The following is a 13,206-nucleotide window of genomic DNA, read 5'->3' on the forward strand; positions in this document are numbered from 1 at the left end:
TTCCTTATTTTACTTTTAAATGGACTTAGATTTTCTGCCAGGAAACAACACATTCACTCTGTGGTTAAAGTTTTTAAAATTTTAATAACTTTCTTATACTATTTTGGATTTGTACCAAACTTGGACAGAAGCTTGTTTATGATCAAAAGTTAGTATCTAGAAGGAAATTTTGTAAAAAAATAAATCCATTTTTTCCGTATTTTACTTTTAAATGGACTTAGATTTTCTGCCAGGAAACAACATATTCACTCTGTGGTTAAAGTTTTTAAAATTTTAATAACTTTCTTATACTATTTTGGATTTGTACCAAACTTGGACAGAAGATTGTTTATGATCAAATGCTAGTATCTAGAAGGAAATTTTGTTTTCTTCCAGTTAACATTACATTCAGTCTGCAGTTAAAGTTTTTAAACATTAATTAGATTCATAAACTATCCTGGATTTTTACCAAACTTGGACAGAAGCTTCTTTCAATCAAAAGATAGTATCAAGAGAAATATTTTTATTGATTTACTTCCTCATTTTTGTTGAGCCTGCAAATTAACAGAAAAAGTAGGCGAGACACTGGGTTCCGTGGAACCCTTACAAATGTTTTTTTAATTTCCAACATCAATGACTGGAAGTTAATAACCTGTCATTTTTTGTTAAATTTAGTTTAATATAATGTATTTTTGAATTGATAGCTACTACCCAGAGGCTGGAAAAAAACATTCTACAGACCTTATGGCCAAGTCGCTGATTGATTCCTCTATATTTGTGGCATTTATATCAAACAACTATGTGAGTGATCAGACCTGCTGTAATATGTTTAAGTTTGCCAAAACCACACTCAGGAAACCATTTATCCTGGTTGCTGTTGGACCAGACCATGAATGGAAGAAAAGTGCCTTGGGACTACTGGTCTCTGATGTTGTAAGTATGCTCAGACTTTAGTATAACAGAAAAAGTTGCAATGCACAATGCCAATAGAATTAGAATATGTTAATAGAGCTTTATTTGTGAATTTAAAAAAATTATGCAGTCGAAAATGTTTTACTTTCAGTCTATGATTATTTACGATTTTGTTTATTTTAAAACATTTTGTGGCTGTTTGATTGGGTAGGGTGAGCATGTCTCAAATTTGTGTCATTAGCTTGAGGAATTAAATGTTTGTGTTTCTGTTTGTGGGTCTTTATAAACATGCTCGACTCTAAGAAGTTATGATGTGTTTTACTAAGTGATTTATACATACTGTTAACATGTCTTTTTCTGGTTTACTGACTGTTAAAAAATCATGTAAACCAAGTTATTGCTTTATGTTGACAGGTCTTTGTAAACATGATTGACTGTTAAAAAACCATGTAAACCAAGTTATTGCTATATGTTGACAGGTCTTTGTAAACATGATTGACTGTTAAAAAATCATGTAAACCAAGTTATTGCTTTATGTTGACAGGTCTTTGTAAACATGATTGACTGTTAAAAAACCATGTAAACCAAGTTATTGCTTTATGTTGACAGGTCTTTGTAAATATGATTGACTCTAAGAAATCTGTGTTTGCAAATAAGATGGAAGAACTGTTAGGAAAAGTAAAAGAGATATACTCTGTGGAAGTGTCCAATGAAAGTCCACCATGTTTTGTCAGCTATTGCTGGAAAAATTCCAAAGATGCTGTAGAACTTGGAACTAAGTAAGTAATTTTACTATTTGAGATCACCATTTTCTATTCACTTGTCAATTATTTAATTACTTAATTATTGCTATCTTTTTTGGTTCCTCAAGAGGACTTCACTTTTTGAAATTTCTGAAAAGGCTGGATCATTTGGAACCACCTTCAAACAAACAGTGTCTGATAAAAACAGAACATGCATGTGCCTATGTATACTTAAGAGTTACTGATGATTATTAGAGAATATCACAGAAGTAAATAGATTTGTTTTTTGTTTATTATGTTTTATATAATATATAGAGGGGCTGTCTTGATCTTGATGTAATGTTAGGGCTTTAGTCCATCATGGAACTATCAAGATGAAAAAAAACCTATAAAATCACTGTGATTAGATAAAATAAATGGTTATTTCTTTCAGATTGATTGGATTTTTGTCCCCTGTAAAATCACCACATATACCTTCTAACTCAATCCAGAGTGCATGAATCATATTTATTTTCAGATCAGAACCTCAGGCATATGCTTACACACCAGATCCGAGAGATATGGCAAGTTTTCTGACAGCTAGTGGTGTTCCATGCTGGTTAGATACTAAAAGAATAGGATTTGGAATGGTAAGTTCACTTGATGTAGAATTGGCACTTATGTTGCCAGATAAATCTTCTGATCTGTAAAAAAAACTATTCATATAAAATTGTAAAAGTTGTATAGTACAGTGCATTTCTATAATATAAATGTCTCAATGATCTACATTTCATAGTTGAGTGACTTAAGTCCAACTCACATCTATGGCTTAGGAAACCATGTTGGTGCGGAAACTTCAGTGATATTTCCTTTCTTATTTCTCTCTCATAACACAACTTAAATAAGTGACTAAGTACTAAGCAACATGTTTCTCACATGACAACACTTTGAAATAGACAGTATATTGTCTTAGTTTTACATCAGTGTCTTATTGAGATATTTAATTCCAAAGTGATAATGTGACATAGCTAAATAAATACCGAAAATCAATTTATAACACAAGTGCCAAATGAAAATGAATCTTTCAACTTAAACTTTGTCACAATCACTATTGACATTTATTTTTCAGAGTGGTTTATTAGATGATATAGCTAAAGGATTACTGAACAGTCAAATGATGATAGCATTTGTATCAGACGACTATACATCTTCCAATAACTCTATGACAGAGTTGAATTTTGCTGCTCTCACATTACACATTCCTGTTATATTTGCTATTGTAGGACAAGGAGATAACTGGAAGAAAAGTGAAGTAAGATTACTATGCTACCAATTTTACACATTCATGCTGAATAATTTGAGACACTAATTAAATCTAGTCTCAATGAGTTAAATATCATTAAAATTTTAGAAATAATTAAAGAATGACGGAAGGGTGTCTAAGAAAATTTGTTTTTGATTGCCTTTCTTATGTATTACCATAGCAACAAATGAAAAATAGTTCTAAATAAAAGGAGTTATGAGGGTATATGTCAATGAGTTACAACCCAAAGAAATAAATTACAAAAAGACATCTTAGTTTACTAAAAAAAACTATGCAATTTATCTTCATGTGAGATGAAAATTACTTTAAAAAATTGGTGGGGAAAATATATTTGCACACTAATACTTATAGGAAACAATGTATCATACCAGTTATCTCTTTAGATATTTTGACATTTATTGTTTATAATTCTTGGAATAAATTTTTCAAACCAGACGCTATAATGTTTGCCATTCCTGATGTTTGTAAGTGACACTAATAATGTCATTTACTAAATTTAAAAATAAGCAGTCAATATATGAGCATGTAATACAGTTTATACTTATTCACCTATACATGTAGTACGTAATTTACCTTAGTTAATTGACTTTCATCAAACATACACACATGACAAAACAACACATCAAAAAAAAAAATGGAATGTGAATTAAACCTCCAAACTTTTTATGGCACTGCACTGCATATATTATTAAAATCTTGCATATTGAATTGCATTTCTAAATCTTTGTCAATGTTTCCTTTAATGATTGATCAATTTCTTTCTATTTAGAAAATGATAAAATTCAATTCAAAAATTTGATGAGTGAAAATATAAAATGCACCCGGTAGACCTATTTTAGTAGAAATTAGAACAGTTATCTATTAAGCATAGTTGTACCACTGCAATCAGATTTTGTCCATCCTTCTGTTTGTTCGGGCATGTATCTTGTCAGTGCAATTTCTAAACGGCTAAGGGGATATTTTATACTTTACACAATTATAAAACACTACCCCAGGATGTGCATTAAGGAATAATATAATCATGGTCAAACATGTTCAAGGGGAGACAATCTAGTTTACTCATTTCAATATACTAATAGTATTACGGGCTGGGCTACCTTTTAACGAGTTTACCCACAGTTCTAGTTTTGTATTGAAAATGCATAATTTTACTACATTCAACATGTTTTTTTAATTATTGAATATGTTATTTTATTGCAGGCAAACATGCTAGCATTTAGACAAAATTATCCAGTTATTGATTTCCGCCAAGTTGCAGAGAATGAAGCAAAAGAAAAACTGCTTGAGCTAGCTTCGGGCTACCTTAAGTTAGAACAATCAGGGTCAACATTCAAAAAAGGAGATCTGAGCAGAACAGAATCAAGTAAAAAAAAAAAACAGGAGAGCTCAGACAAAAAAGATAATTTGTCTTTCCAGGTAAATAAATTATCAATAACAGAAATGCTTGGTAAGATGTAGTACCAAAATATTATTTCTCTATTCAGTTATAATACAGTCGTAAAATTTATTAATCAGAAGTATTTCTATTCCCAAAAATAGAATGTTTAGGTTGCTTACTGTTAAATTCTTATCATGAAAGAAAAGAAATGGCATGTCTATACTCCTATCCCAGACAGGTAGAAATGATAAAATCCATTGTATTTTAATACATTTGTCATTTACCCATATCTTCAACAACTATTAACATAGTGTAGGAGAGGAATTTGTAAAAGTGAAAATTCACTTGTTTTCCAATCCTAATAAAACTGTCATATTGTAATGTTTATGTTAATATTTTTACAATAAAATATTCTTTACACTAACATTGTGTGGTTTTGCACATGACAAAGCTCCTCCTGACCTAGGCTGTTAAATGTCCTGTTTTATTTATTTTTACAGGAACTGTATGAGCTAGCACAGAGAAAATTTCATCATCAGATAACACATTATGCTCTTACACAAGACACAGGTCTACCTTACCCCAGGCTATTCATTGTTGATGTTCAGAAGGAAAAAGGTAGTTGTTTTGAAGATATTACTGTTCTTGTTTTTTTCAGTGACTTGATTGCAAGTTTTGCTCTCCACACATTGCAGTTCATTCAAAATTCTGACCAAATTGAAATTTGCTTCATCAAATCAAACTCATTATCTGGTCAGAAAATTGAATCAATAGCTGTAGTCTAGTGTAGAAGAAACACACTCAAGTCAACAAAGTGCAAAGTAATAAAATAAAGCATATGTGAAGTAAACTAGTATTGCAGACATGAGTCTTTTGTTAATGAATAAAAAGGGCATTTTGTTATTAAAATACCACTTTATGGGCTGTTGAAATGTGGTTTAAATGATTGAGAAGTTCACATTGGAATAACTGTTAAGGCCTCAGTGTTCTTTTTTTTTTTTTGAGCGCTGGCCTGGAATGCTGAAGGATTGTGGTTTGATCTCCCAAGACATACAGCATTTGTTTATGATTTAATGTTGAATCATCATCTCTAGATGTCGTTTTATAGTTTTATATTGTTGTTGAATTGCACCTTTCAACTTACCAAATCTAGGAGGCTCCCACTTTTCCTTAAAACAAATGAAATCTTCCCTTTGGACCTCTTTGAGTGCGATATCTTAACACAAAATTTTGAATGAACAGAGGTTGTAACCTATTATCGCCCCCTTAGTGGCACTGGAAAATGGAAATATCCCACTTTGTTGCTCCAAAAGGTTGGCTGGTATGATTTATATGCCATGTAGAGACTAGACTTCCAGAGTACCTTCAGATAGGATTGAAATATTTGAGTAAGTAAAAAGAAATTATTAAGATCAATATGTAAACTTTTTATATTGAAGCAAAGTATCTGTACACAAATTAAAATGATAATAAAACTCTTGTGACACCTTGTAGGAGTTATTGAGATTGAATATAATATGCATGCAATTGACACAATTAGTATTTAAATTATACTCTTTAATTTTACAGAAAACACAACAGAAAAGGATGAAGAGAAGAAAAGCCTAGAGGACTTAGAAATAAGCTTCAGGGATGGAAAATACTGTGTACATATACTGTGTGAATGTGAATCTGTAAGTTCTGTTAAATATAACTTTTAGAAAGAAAAAAACATCAATGTTGCTAGTCATTTACTTTATATGTTGTATATTTATTATGCTAAACAATATATGGAAGAGGAACCACAATCTTCAAGTTTGTTTATAAGTTAGTAAGTAAGTAACTTTTTTATTATGGTGTGTGTATAATTACAGTTAAACAAAAAACAAATAAGTTACCAAAACAATGAAATACACCTGACCCATTGGGTCTATAAGTCACTTTAAAAATCATAAAACCTATTTCTTGTATCATGGATTTTCAAACAAGATAATGAAAAAGTTTGAGCTAAATTCAAAATTAAGTAATTGATAATGAAAAATAGAAAAATTTCTCATTTATAATTTTTTTTTTAACCATGAGAATTTGTGTTTCAGGGATGGCATGCAGTCGGTGATCCCATTCCATTAGATGATGACTTTGGGATGTCATTATTGACATACTATGCACCCTACCTAACTCGTATTACAGCTCTAATGAAACATAATCTTCACTTTAAGATGAATGCATTAAGTGACAAATATGGTGTTGCTTATCTCAGATATCTTGCAGAGGTAAATAGAATAAAATAACCATGGCACTCAAAACGTTGAGTAATCTATACATTTTACAGAAACAAAAGCATCCAATTGCATGGGTTTGACCTGATATTTTTATGCACCACCTAGGGGCATTATGTTTTTTGGTCTGTGCGTCCGTTCGTCCATTCAGCCGTCCGTTCGTCCATTGGTCCGTCCATTCGTCCATCTGTCCCGCTTCAGGTTAAAGTTTTTGGTCAAGGTAGTTTTTGCTGAAGTTGAAGTCCAATCAACTTGAAACTTGGTACACATGTTCCCTATGATATGATCTTTCTAATTATAATGCCAAATTAGAGTTTTGACCCAAATTTCATGGTCCACTGAACATAGAAAATGATAGTGCAAGTGGAGCATCCGTGTACTATGGACATATTCTTGTTTAATATTATTTCTTAAGTGGGTGTTAAACAGTGATGGAGGAGTTGGTCCTCCGTCCTACTTTTGTATCTGACACTGCTTCTGAACTGCTTGACAGAATTTTGTAAGACTTTCACTGAATCTTTATAACATTGTTCTTTTGCACAACCAACTTCAATTCTTTATCCGAATAAATTTTTAAGTTTACTATTGCATGACGTGCACTTTGTTATATCTGCACACGACAGTTCACATTTTTATCAGCTTCTCCTCCTAAACCTTTAATCAGAATTCAATGAAACTTTCCTAGACCCTTACCTGTGTAATGCCATTGTACACTTACTTATTTGTTTTTTTTATCCCAATTATATTTAATGGTTTCCCTTAGTAAATCATTGACGTTGTCATTTCTTTATCTGGTGGTACCAACTTTGTATTGGCAACTCCTTCTAAACCTCATTTTAGAATTTATTGAAGGTAGAAAGAGGAAGAGACTTCTAAAATCCCCCCCCCTTTTCACACAACATACTTTCTTCAAGTAGTTTGGAATACATCTAATGGATATACAACCATGAATGACAGACAACCTATGTCCAGAAATAAAACTTCCCATCTTATCCTTCAAAATTCTTTTTAACGGAATAGCCCTAAGTATGATAATAGCAATAACTCATTTAGAAGAAAATGTTTTCCCTATCAGATGATAAAGATTTATTCTTTTATAAATATTGCTTTGAAAGGAAAAGGAAAGAGGAAAAGAATTTGATTTAATAGATAGCAACAAGTCAAAGTGAATGTAATAATAATAAATAATTGTGAATTCTTGATGATATTTTACATAGATTCTGCACAACTCATAGGTCTGTCAAGAGTTACTTCCCTTGCTCATAGTGCATCTTTTACAAATATTTATTATTAAAACATTTTCATTGAGTCATCCAATTTTATTTATTTGGAAACTTATGAATTGCTTAAGAAATAGTTATTGAAGTTTGAAATAGTTTTAGAGATGAGGATGAGTATAATTTTGTTTTTTGGTATATTAATATAAGATTATAAGGGAACGACTATTTAACTTCAAGGGGAGGTATGGTTTTTTCCTAAAAAAATATTCTGATCCCCAATTTGATGAAAAAAAATATTGTGGTCAAGCAGATGACAAAAAAAATATTCTGAATCCAGAATTCCCCGTTACCTTAAAGTGTTCAATTTTGAAAAAAATATATTTGATTGATAGCATCGAAAAACAAACAAAAAATGTTTGTACGTCAAAAAAATTCTGACTCAGACTAAAAACCATACCCCCCCCCTTGAAGTTAAATGGTTGCTCCCTAACTTTCAAATCACATAGAATTATGTCAGTCACATTGTTAAATGTTTGATAAACTATGTCAAATATTTTGAACATTTTTTCTCTTGTAGTCCTCAGCAGTAGAATTATCAGAATGTAAAACTGAGTACTGGAAGCTGAGGGAAAAGGTTATGAATCTGGATTCAGAACAGAAAATGGGTGGACTTTCAAGGTAAATCTATTCTCCCTTATCAGTACAGGAACCAGTAGTAAATTGACCATTCTCTATTGACTTTTACCAGTTCAGTTTGGGAATTCTACCCCAAAAAAATTAATCATTGTAGGGTTCTTATATTTATTATGGAAGTTGTTGATTGTCTTTCATTTTTGTGTTAGTTTATAATGCAATTTCATTGTCAGATTGCATTACTATTCTATTGTTGTCCAACATGACAGTAGAAGGGGAGACTTAGGTATCACTTTTTAGACAAGCTCATTCACCAAGGCAAAAACATTTATATCTTATCCCCTGTTTGTATGGAGTGTCTGACTTATGTCCCATGCTAAGTCATTTGTAAGTCTTTGTTCTGTGGTCTTTGTCTCTCCTTTGAAATCATACCATATCTCCTTTGCTTACTTTTATAAGGTTAAGTTTTTATGATTAGGTCTGTTCTTCAGCAACTGTACATGACAATTCCACAATTTTGGATTAAATATGTCTGTTTTACATATATTAGATGTCTTTGGCCTTATTTACACCCTCTAGTGGTCAAAGATTAATTTTTTGTCAAGAGAGCATGTAAGTTAGAACTTCATACATTTATTACTTGGACTGATGATTGTTGGCATCTAGGTGTATCACCACAAGACAAGGCATTTCATGACCAACATACATGGTTGACTTTGAGGTCAAATTTTTCACCTTTTAGCATGATTGTCAAAACTTTTCATCTTTTGACCTATATAGAAATAAGATGATGTTGTATAGACTATTGCCATTTTGGAAAGTAGGTGCAATACCATAAAATTCTGAGTTCCATGCATACTACTGTGATTGACATATGACCTTACCATAACTTATTGCTATTGATAATTGTTGTTTTTATTCTTTTCATACGGCAATGTCTATGCTATTTTTAGACTAGTGAAAGGGGAGGCACTAAAAAGATTTAGATACATTTAAAGTAGATAGTAAGATGTGGCCATCTTTGAAAATCTTAAACATGAATGTTCTTTGAAGTCATTCTAATTGTCATTAATTATTTTATCATATGTAATAACTACATAACAACAAAATTCATGTTATTTTTTTCAGATGTCGTCTGCCAAGTGGCAAAACAATATGGTTGTGTCAAGGTCACATATCAAAGATGAAGGTAACTGTATTGACCAAAGAAATGATAGCACATGATAAGACTACTACAGGTGTTATTGGTGTGGATCATATGGTGGAATCTCTGAGAGAGATGGATCCACAAAAAATGAATATTGCATTCAAATCTGCCAAAAAGGCCAAGAGAAATAGAACAGGTACTTACTACTTAATTGTAACACCACAACAGATATTTTCTGAATGTTTATAAAAATCCAAATTTCATGTCAGTCATATTTTAATTTGTAGTCTACAGTTGAGTATAAATCCTATTTATATATTTTTATGAGCTGACAAAAATGTGAGTAAAGTCTATATGACTCCAATGTTCTCTCAATCAGTTCAAAATTAAAATAAAATGTTGATCTTATTACAATCAGATCTTCCACTTTGCTCTATTAGATTTGTTTGTCGCTCATCTAAGATCTGAAAACATCTCATAAGGGGGTCCTGTTCAGTGACCCATTAGCATTCAGTCAAACGTTTCCCTCCCAGAAGTTTAGGTAGTTTCTACTATAGAATGCAGTGGTTCCAGTTTTATTCACCAACCTGATTGTAAACATTCCTGATCCTAGCAAAACAGTTAAGTTTTATTGTTTTATTCATGATTATAAAGTCAAAATTTTAATGTGTGTTTCCCAGAAAAAATTGTAATCCAAGTGCCATTGCGAAATGCCTGGCTGTTGAAAAATTTGTTTAAAAGGTCATCCTGATGTGACCCCTTATTGGATTTTTAAGATCTTATATGAGTGACAAACAAATCTAACCGAGCTTAGATAAAAGACCTGGTTTTAATCAGATTGAATTCTCTGTCCTATTGTAGTCCTCAACAGTAGAAAATATTTCACTTTAGTCAGAAATTATTATACTGTTGTACTCTGGATATTGAAACAAAAATGACTGCTATGAAAATGAATGAATAATTAGAAAGTTGCACCAGATCCAAACAACAATCAAATAAACTGTGTACTCCATTTTTTTTCTTTTAAATAGAGAAATAACCTGTATAACACTTTTCATCTATATGAGGGTCGTAATGGGGTACCTTCATGAAGAATAAAGGTAAAAAGTCTTGCCAAATGATGTTAATGGTAATTTTTGGTGCATGACGATAAAATGTACACTTTCTTTTAGACGATAAAAAAATCAACTGATTTTGACGAATCACGTTAAATTTTTTTCCAAAAACAACGGTAACGATCAATTTTTTAGACCTCTGACGAATCACGACAAGGATATTTTGACGAATCACAGTAAAATTTTAACCAACTTGACGCTAACGGTAGCCAAAAATGACTGTTTGACGCCTGATAGTAAATAGCATTCCTACCCTCCTATATCAACATAATAAAATATTTGATATGAAAAAGAAATTTTTAAAAGGTTGACATCACTGCCAAGAAATGTTTGCTTTATTATTTCTCTCAATGTCATACATTATCTTTGTAAAGTCGGATTTGTTACATGTTGAAACCTTTGAACTTGTGTAATGTTTGGAATTACATTGTACACTTATATTAACCTACCTCTGAATATTTTTCCTACCTTTAACAGCACCCAAAGATGCAAAAGAACAAGTGAATATTCAGAAAAAACAGTCCTTGATGAGACAAAAGTCTTCGATTAATGATGAACTTCTAGCTGAATATAAGGAAAGGATGAATAAGGCTGAGGACAAAGAAAAACAAACAAAAGTGTCAACACCTAGACAGGCTGATTCTTCTGGTGAATCTAAAACTTTACCTCCTGTAATTCAGGAGAAAAAGAAAGCTGATTTAGCAGAGAATATTACTTCTGATAAAAGTCGGGATGATGAAGGTCCATCTACTTCTGGTATAGACACAAATAATCAAAAGGCAAAACAAACAACGCAATCTGCCTCTGGTGGGGGGAAATCTGCACAGAACTCTCAGGTTACAGGTCCCAATAGCAAAAGACCACTGTCAGATAGTAAGACTGGTCAAGCAGCAAAGGTTAACAAAGAACCTCAATCATTAGGGAAAATGGGAAGAAGTAAAAGCAAAGCTTGTTCAGTTATGTAACTGTAAAACAATAGATGTAAATGGATGGTCACAGCATTAGTTTCATCATTTTATTATGACAAATTTTATTGAGAAAAGTTAGACTGATAGATACCAAATGTATAAATGGTGATAAAGGCTTGTTTTGCAATGATGAATGGCATGTAATGAATAAAAGGGGGAGTGAAAGTGCTTCTTATTGTTATGTGGCTTAGATACAGAGGGAATTAATAGAGGATTACATCAAAGGTTGCATTTAACTGTATTTTAAGATGTAATTCATTTAAAAAAGGGGGGTAAAAAAAGCTTGTGCCTTTTATGTGATTGAAGTACTATGGGTACATATTAAAAAAAGGCTAAAGCAATGGTTATGTAACTGGAAAGTAAATGGGTACAAACATTAACTAACTGAGGCAAATCCTGCTTTATGGAGCTTCTGTTAAGAGTAGATACTGCAGTTACAAATAGGTGTAGTTCATTATTTTAAGTGCTATTTCATGTGACTTAAGTTTAAGTTAAACTATTGCAAAATGTCTCCATTTTTTCCACATTTCCTATATTGAAGTAACTGAATAAAACTTAGAAACGGAAAGAAATTGTTTTACAATCAAATCAACTGTTAAGTTTTACATACTATGCCTATGAATGCTTATTCTACTATGATGCCTTGATTAAATTAGATCAAGTAAAATAGAAACTATAATTGGTACAATGTGGTATGAACTTTATGTTATATTGATGATTGTGCTGTAGAAATGTTTACATCTAATTTATTATTTATAACTTTTATATGTGTGTGAAGATGAAGTTATTGAGTATTTTTGATAAACTTATTATATTTTCATATCTGTGATATTTTTATTTTTTTTTAGCTTACCTGGTTCAAGGGCCAATATGAGTATTACCATCACTATGTATCCATTGTCATGCTACTTTCCACAACGTCATTGAATCTTGTAGCTTTTATCAGGTTATAAAAAAGCCGGGAGAGTGATACAGGCTACTTTAATCCTCTAATATTTTAAAATGTTATTTTTTGTTAGTTGTTATTTATACTTTTGTTGACTGTATAATTTTCATTTTGATAAAAGATTTAGATTTGCAATCCGTCCTTCTGACAATCTATTCAGGTTTTAAGACTAATCCTTTTACAGACCAACTTCACCCATAGTTATGTGCACAATTCAGAACTATATTATACCATAATCTGTTTGTGCCATTTAATTCCAGGCAAAGACAATTACAGATATGAAGTTGACATTATGACCTTAATTAGAAGTTACACAGTCATAAAATTGTAGAAGGAATAATTGCTTTATAAGTATCTGTGAAAAATATACTGTAAATTCAAAAAAAATTGTGATGATTTTATTATTGCAAAAATTAGGACTTAATGGGATTGAAAAAAATAAAAACTCACAATTTGAAATTTCGATGGCCTTATATGATTTTTATGCAGCTTTTCCTGAGATCACAATTAATTCACATTACATTTTTTTACAACGTTCAATAATCATAATACTAAATTTATTGAAGATGCTAAAGAAGTATATTATATAAGAGTCATTTGTTTC

At 31.3% G+C, this 13,206-nt stretch overlaps 1 protein-coding gene across 4 annotated transcripts in view; it reads left to right on the top strand.

Annotated features, from left to right (window-relative positions):
* The window catches only part of LOC127734644 (uncharacterized), an 80,183-nt gene extending 67,705 nt beyond the window's left edge, over window positions 1-12,478 (top strand). For all 4 annotated transcript variants that reach the window (XM_052244631.1, XM_052244633.1, XM_052244634.1 and 1 more), the window contains 11 exons: window positions 684-912; window positions 1,501-1,670; window positions 2,152-2,263; window positions 2,743-2,925; window positions 4,138-4,353; window positions 4,816-4,933; window positions 5,885-5,988; window positions 6,391-6,567; window positions 8,371-8,471; window positions 9,555-9,769; window positions 11,166-12,478. In XM_052244631.1, the coding sequence (XP_052100591.1) occupies window positions 684-912; window positions 1,501-1,670; window positions 2,152-2,263; window positions 2,743-2,925; window positions 4,138-4,353; window positions 4,816-4,933; window positions 5,885-5,988; window positions 6,391-6,567; window positions 8,371-8,471; window positions 9,555-9,769; window positions 11,166-11,653 (2,113 nt within the window). In that variant the 3' untranslated portion in view covers window positions 11,654-12,478. The remainder of the gene's footprint in view (window positions 1-683; window positions 913-1,500; window positions 1,671-2,151; window positions 2,264-2,742; window positions 2,926-4,137; window positions 4,354-4,815; window positions 4,934-5,884; window positions 5,989-6,390; window positions 6,568-8,370; window positions 8,472-9,554; window positions 9,770-11,165) is intronic.
* The last annotated feature ends 728 nt before the right edge of the window (window positions 12,479-13,206 follow it).

The sequence above is a fragment of the Mytilus californianus genome, unplaced genomic scaffold, assembly GCF_021869535.1.
Source record: "Mytilus californianus isolate M0D057914Y unplaced genomic scaffold, xbMytCali1.0.p SCAF_3, whole genome shotgun sequence".
NCBI lineage: Eukaryota > Metazoa > Mollusca > Bivalvia > Mytilida > Mytilidae > Mytilus > Mytilus californianus.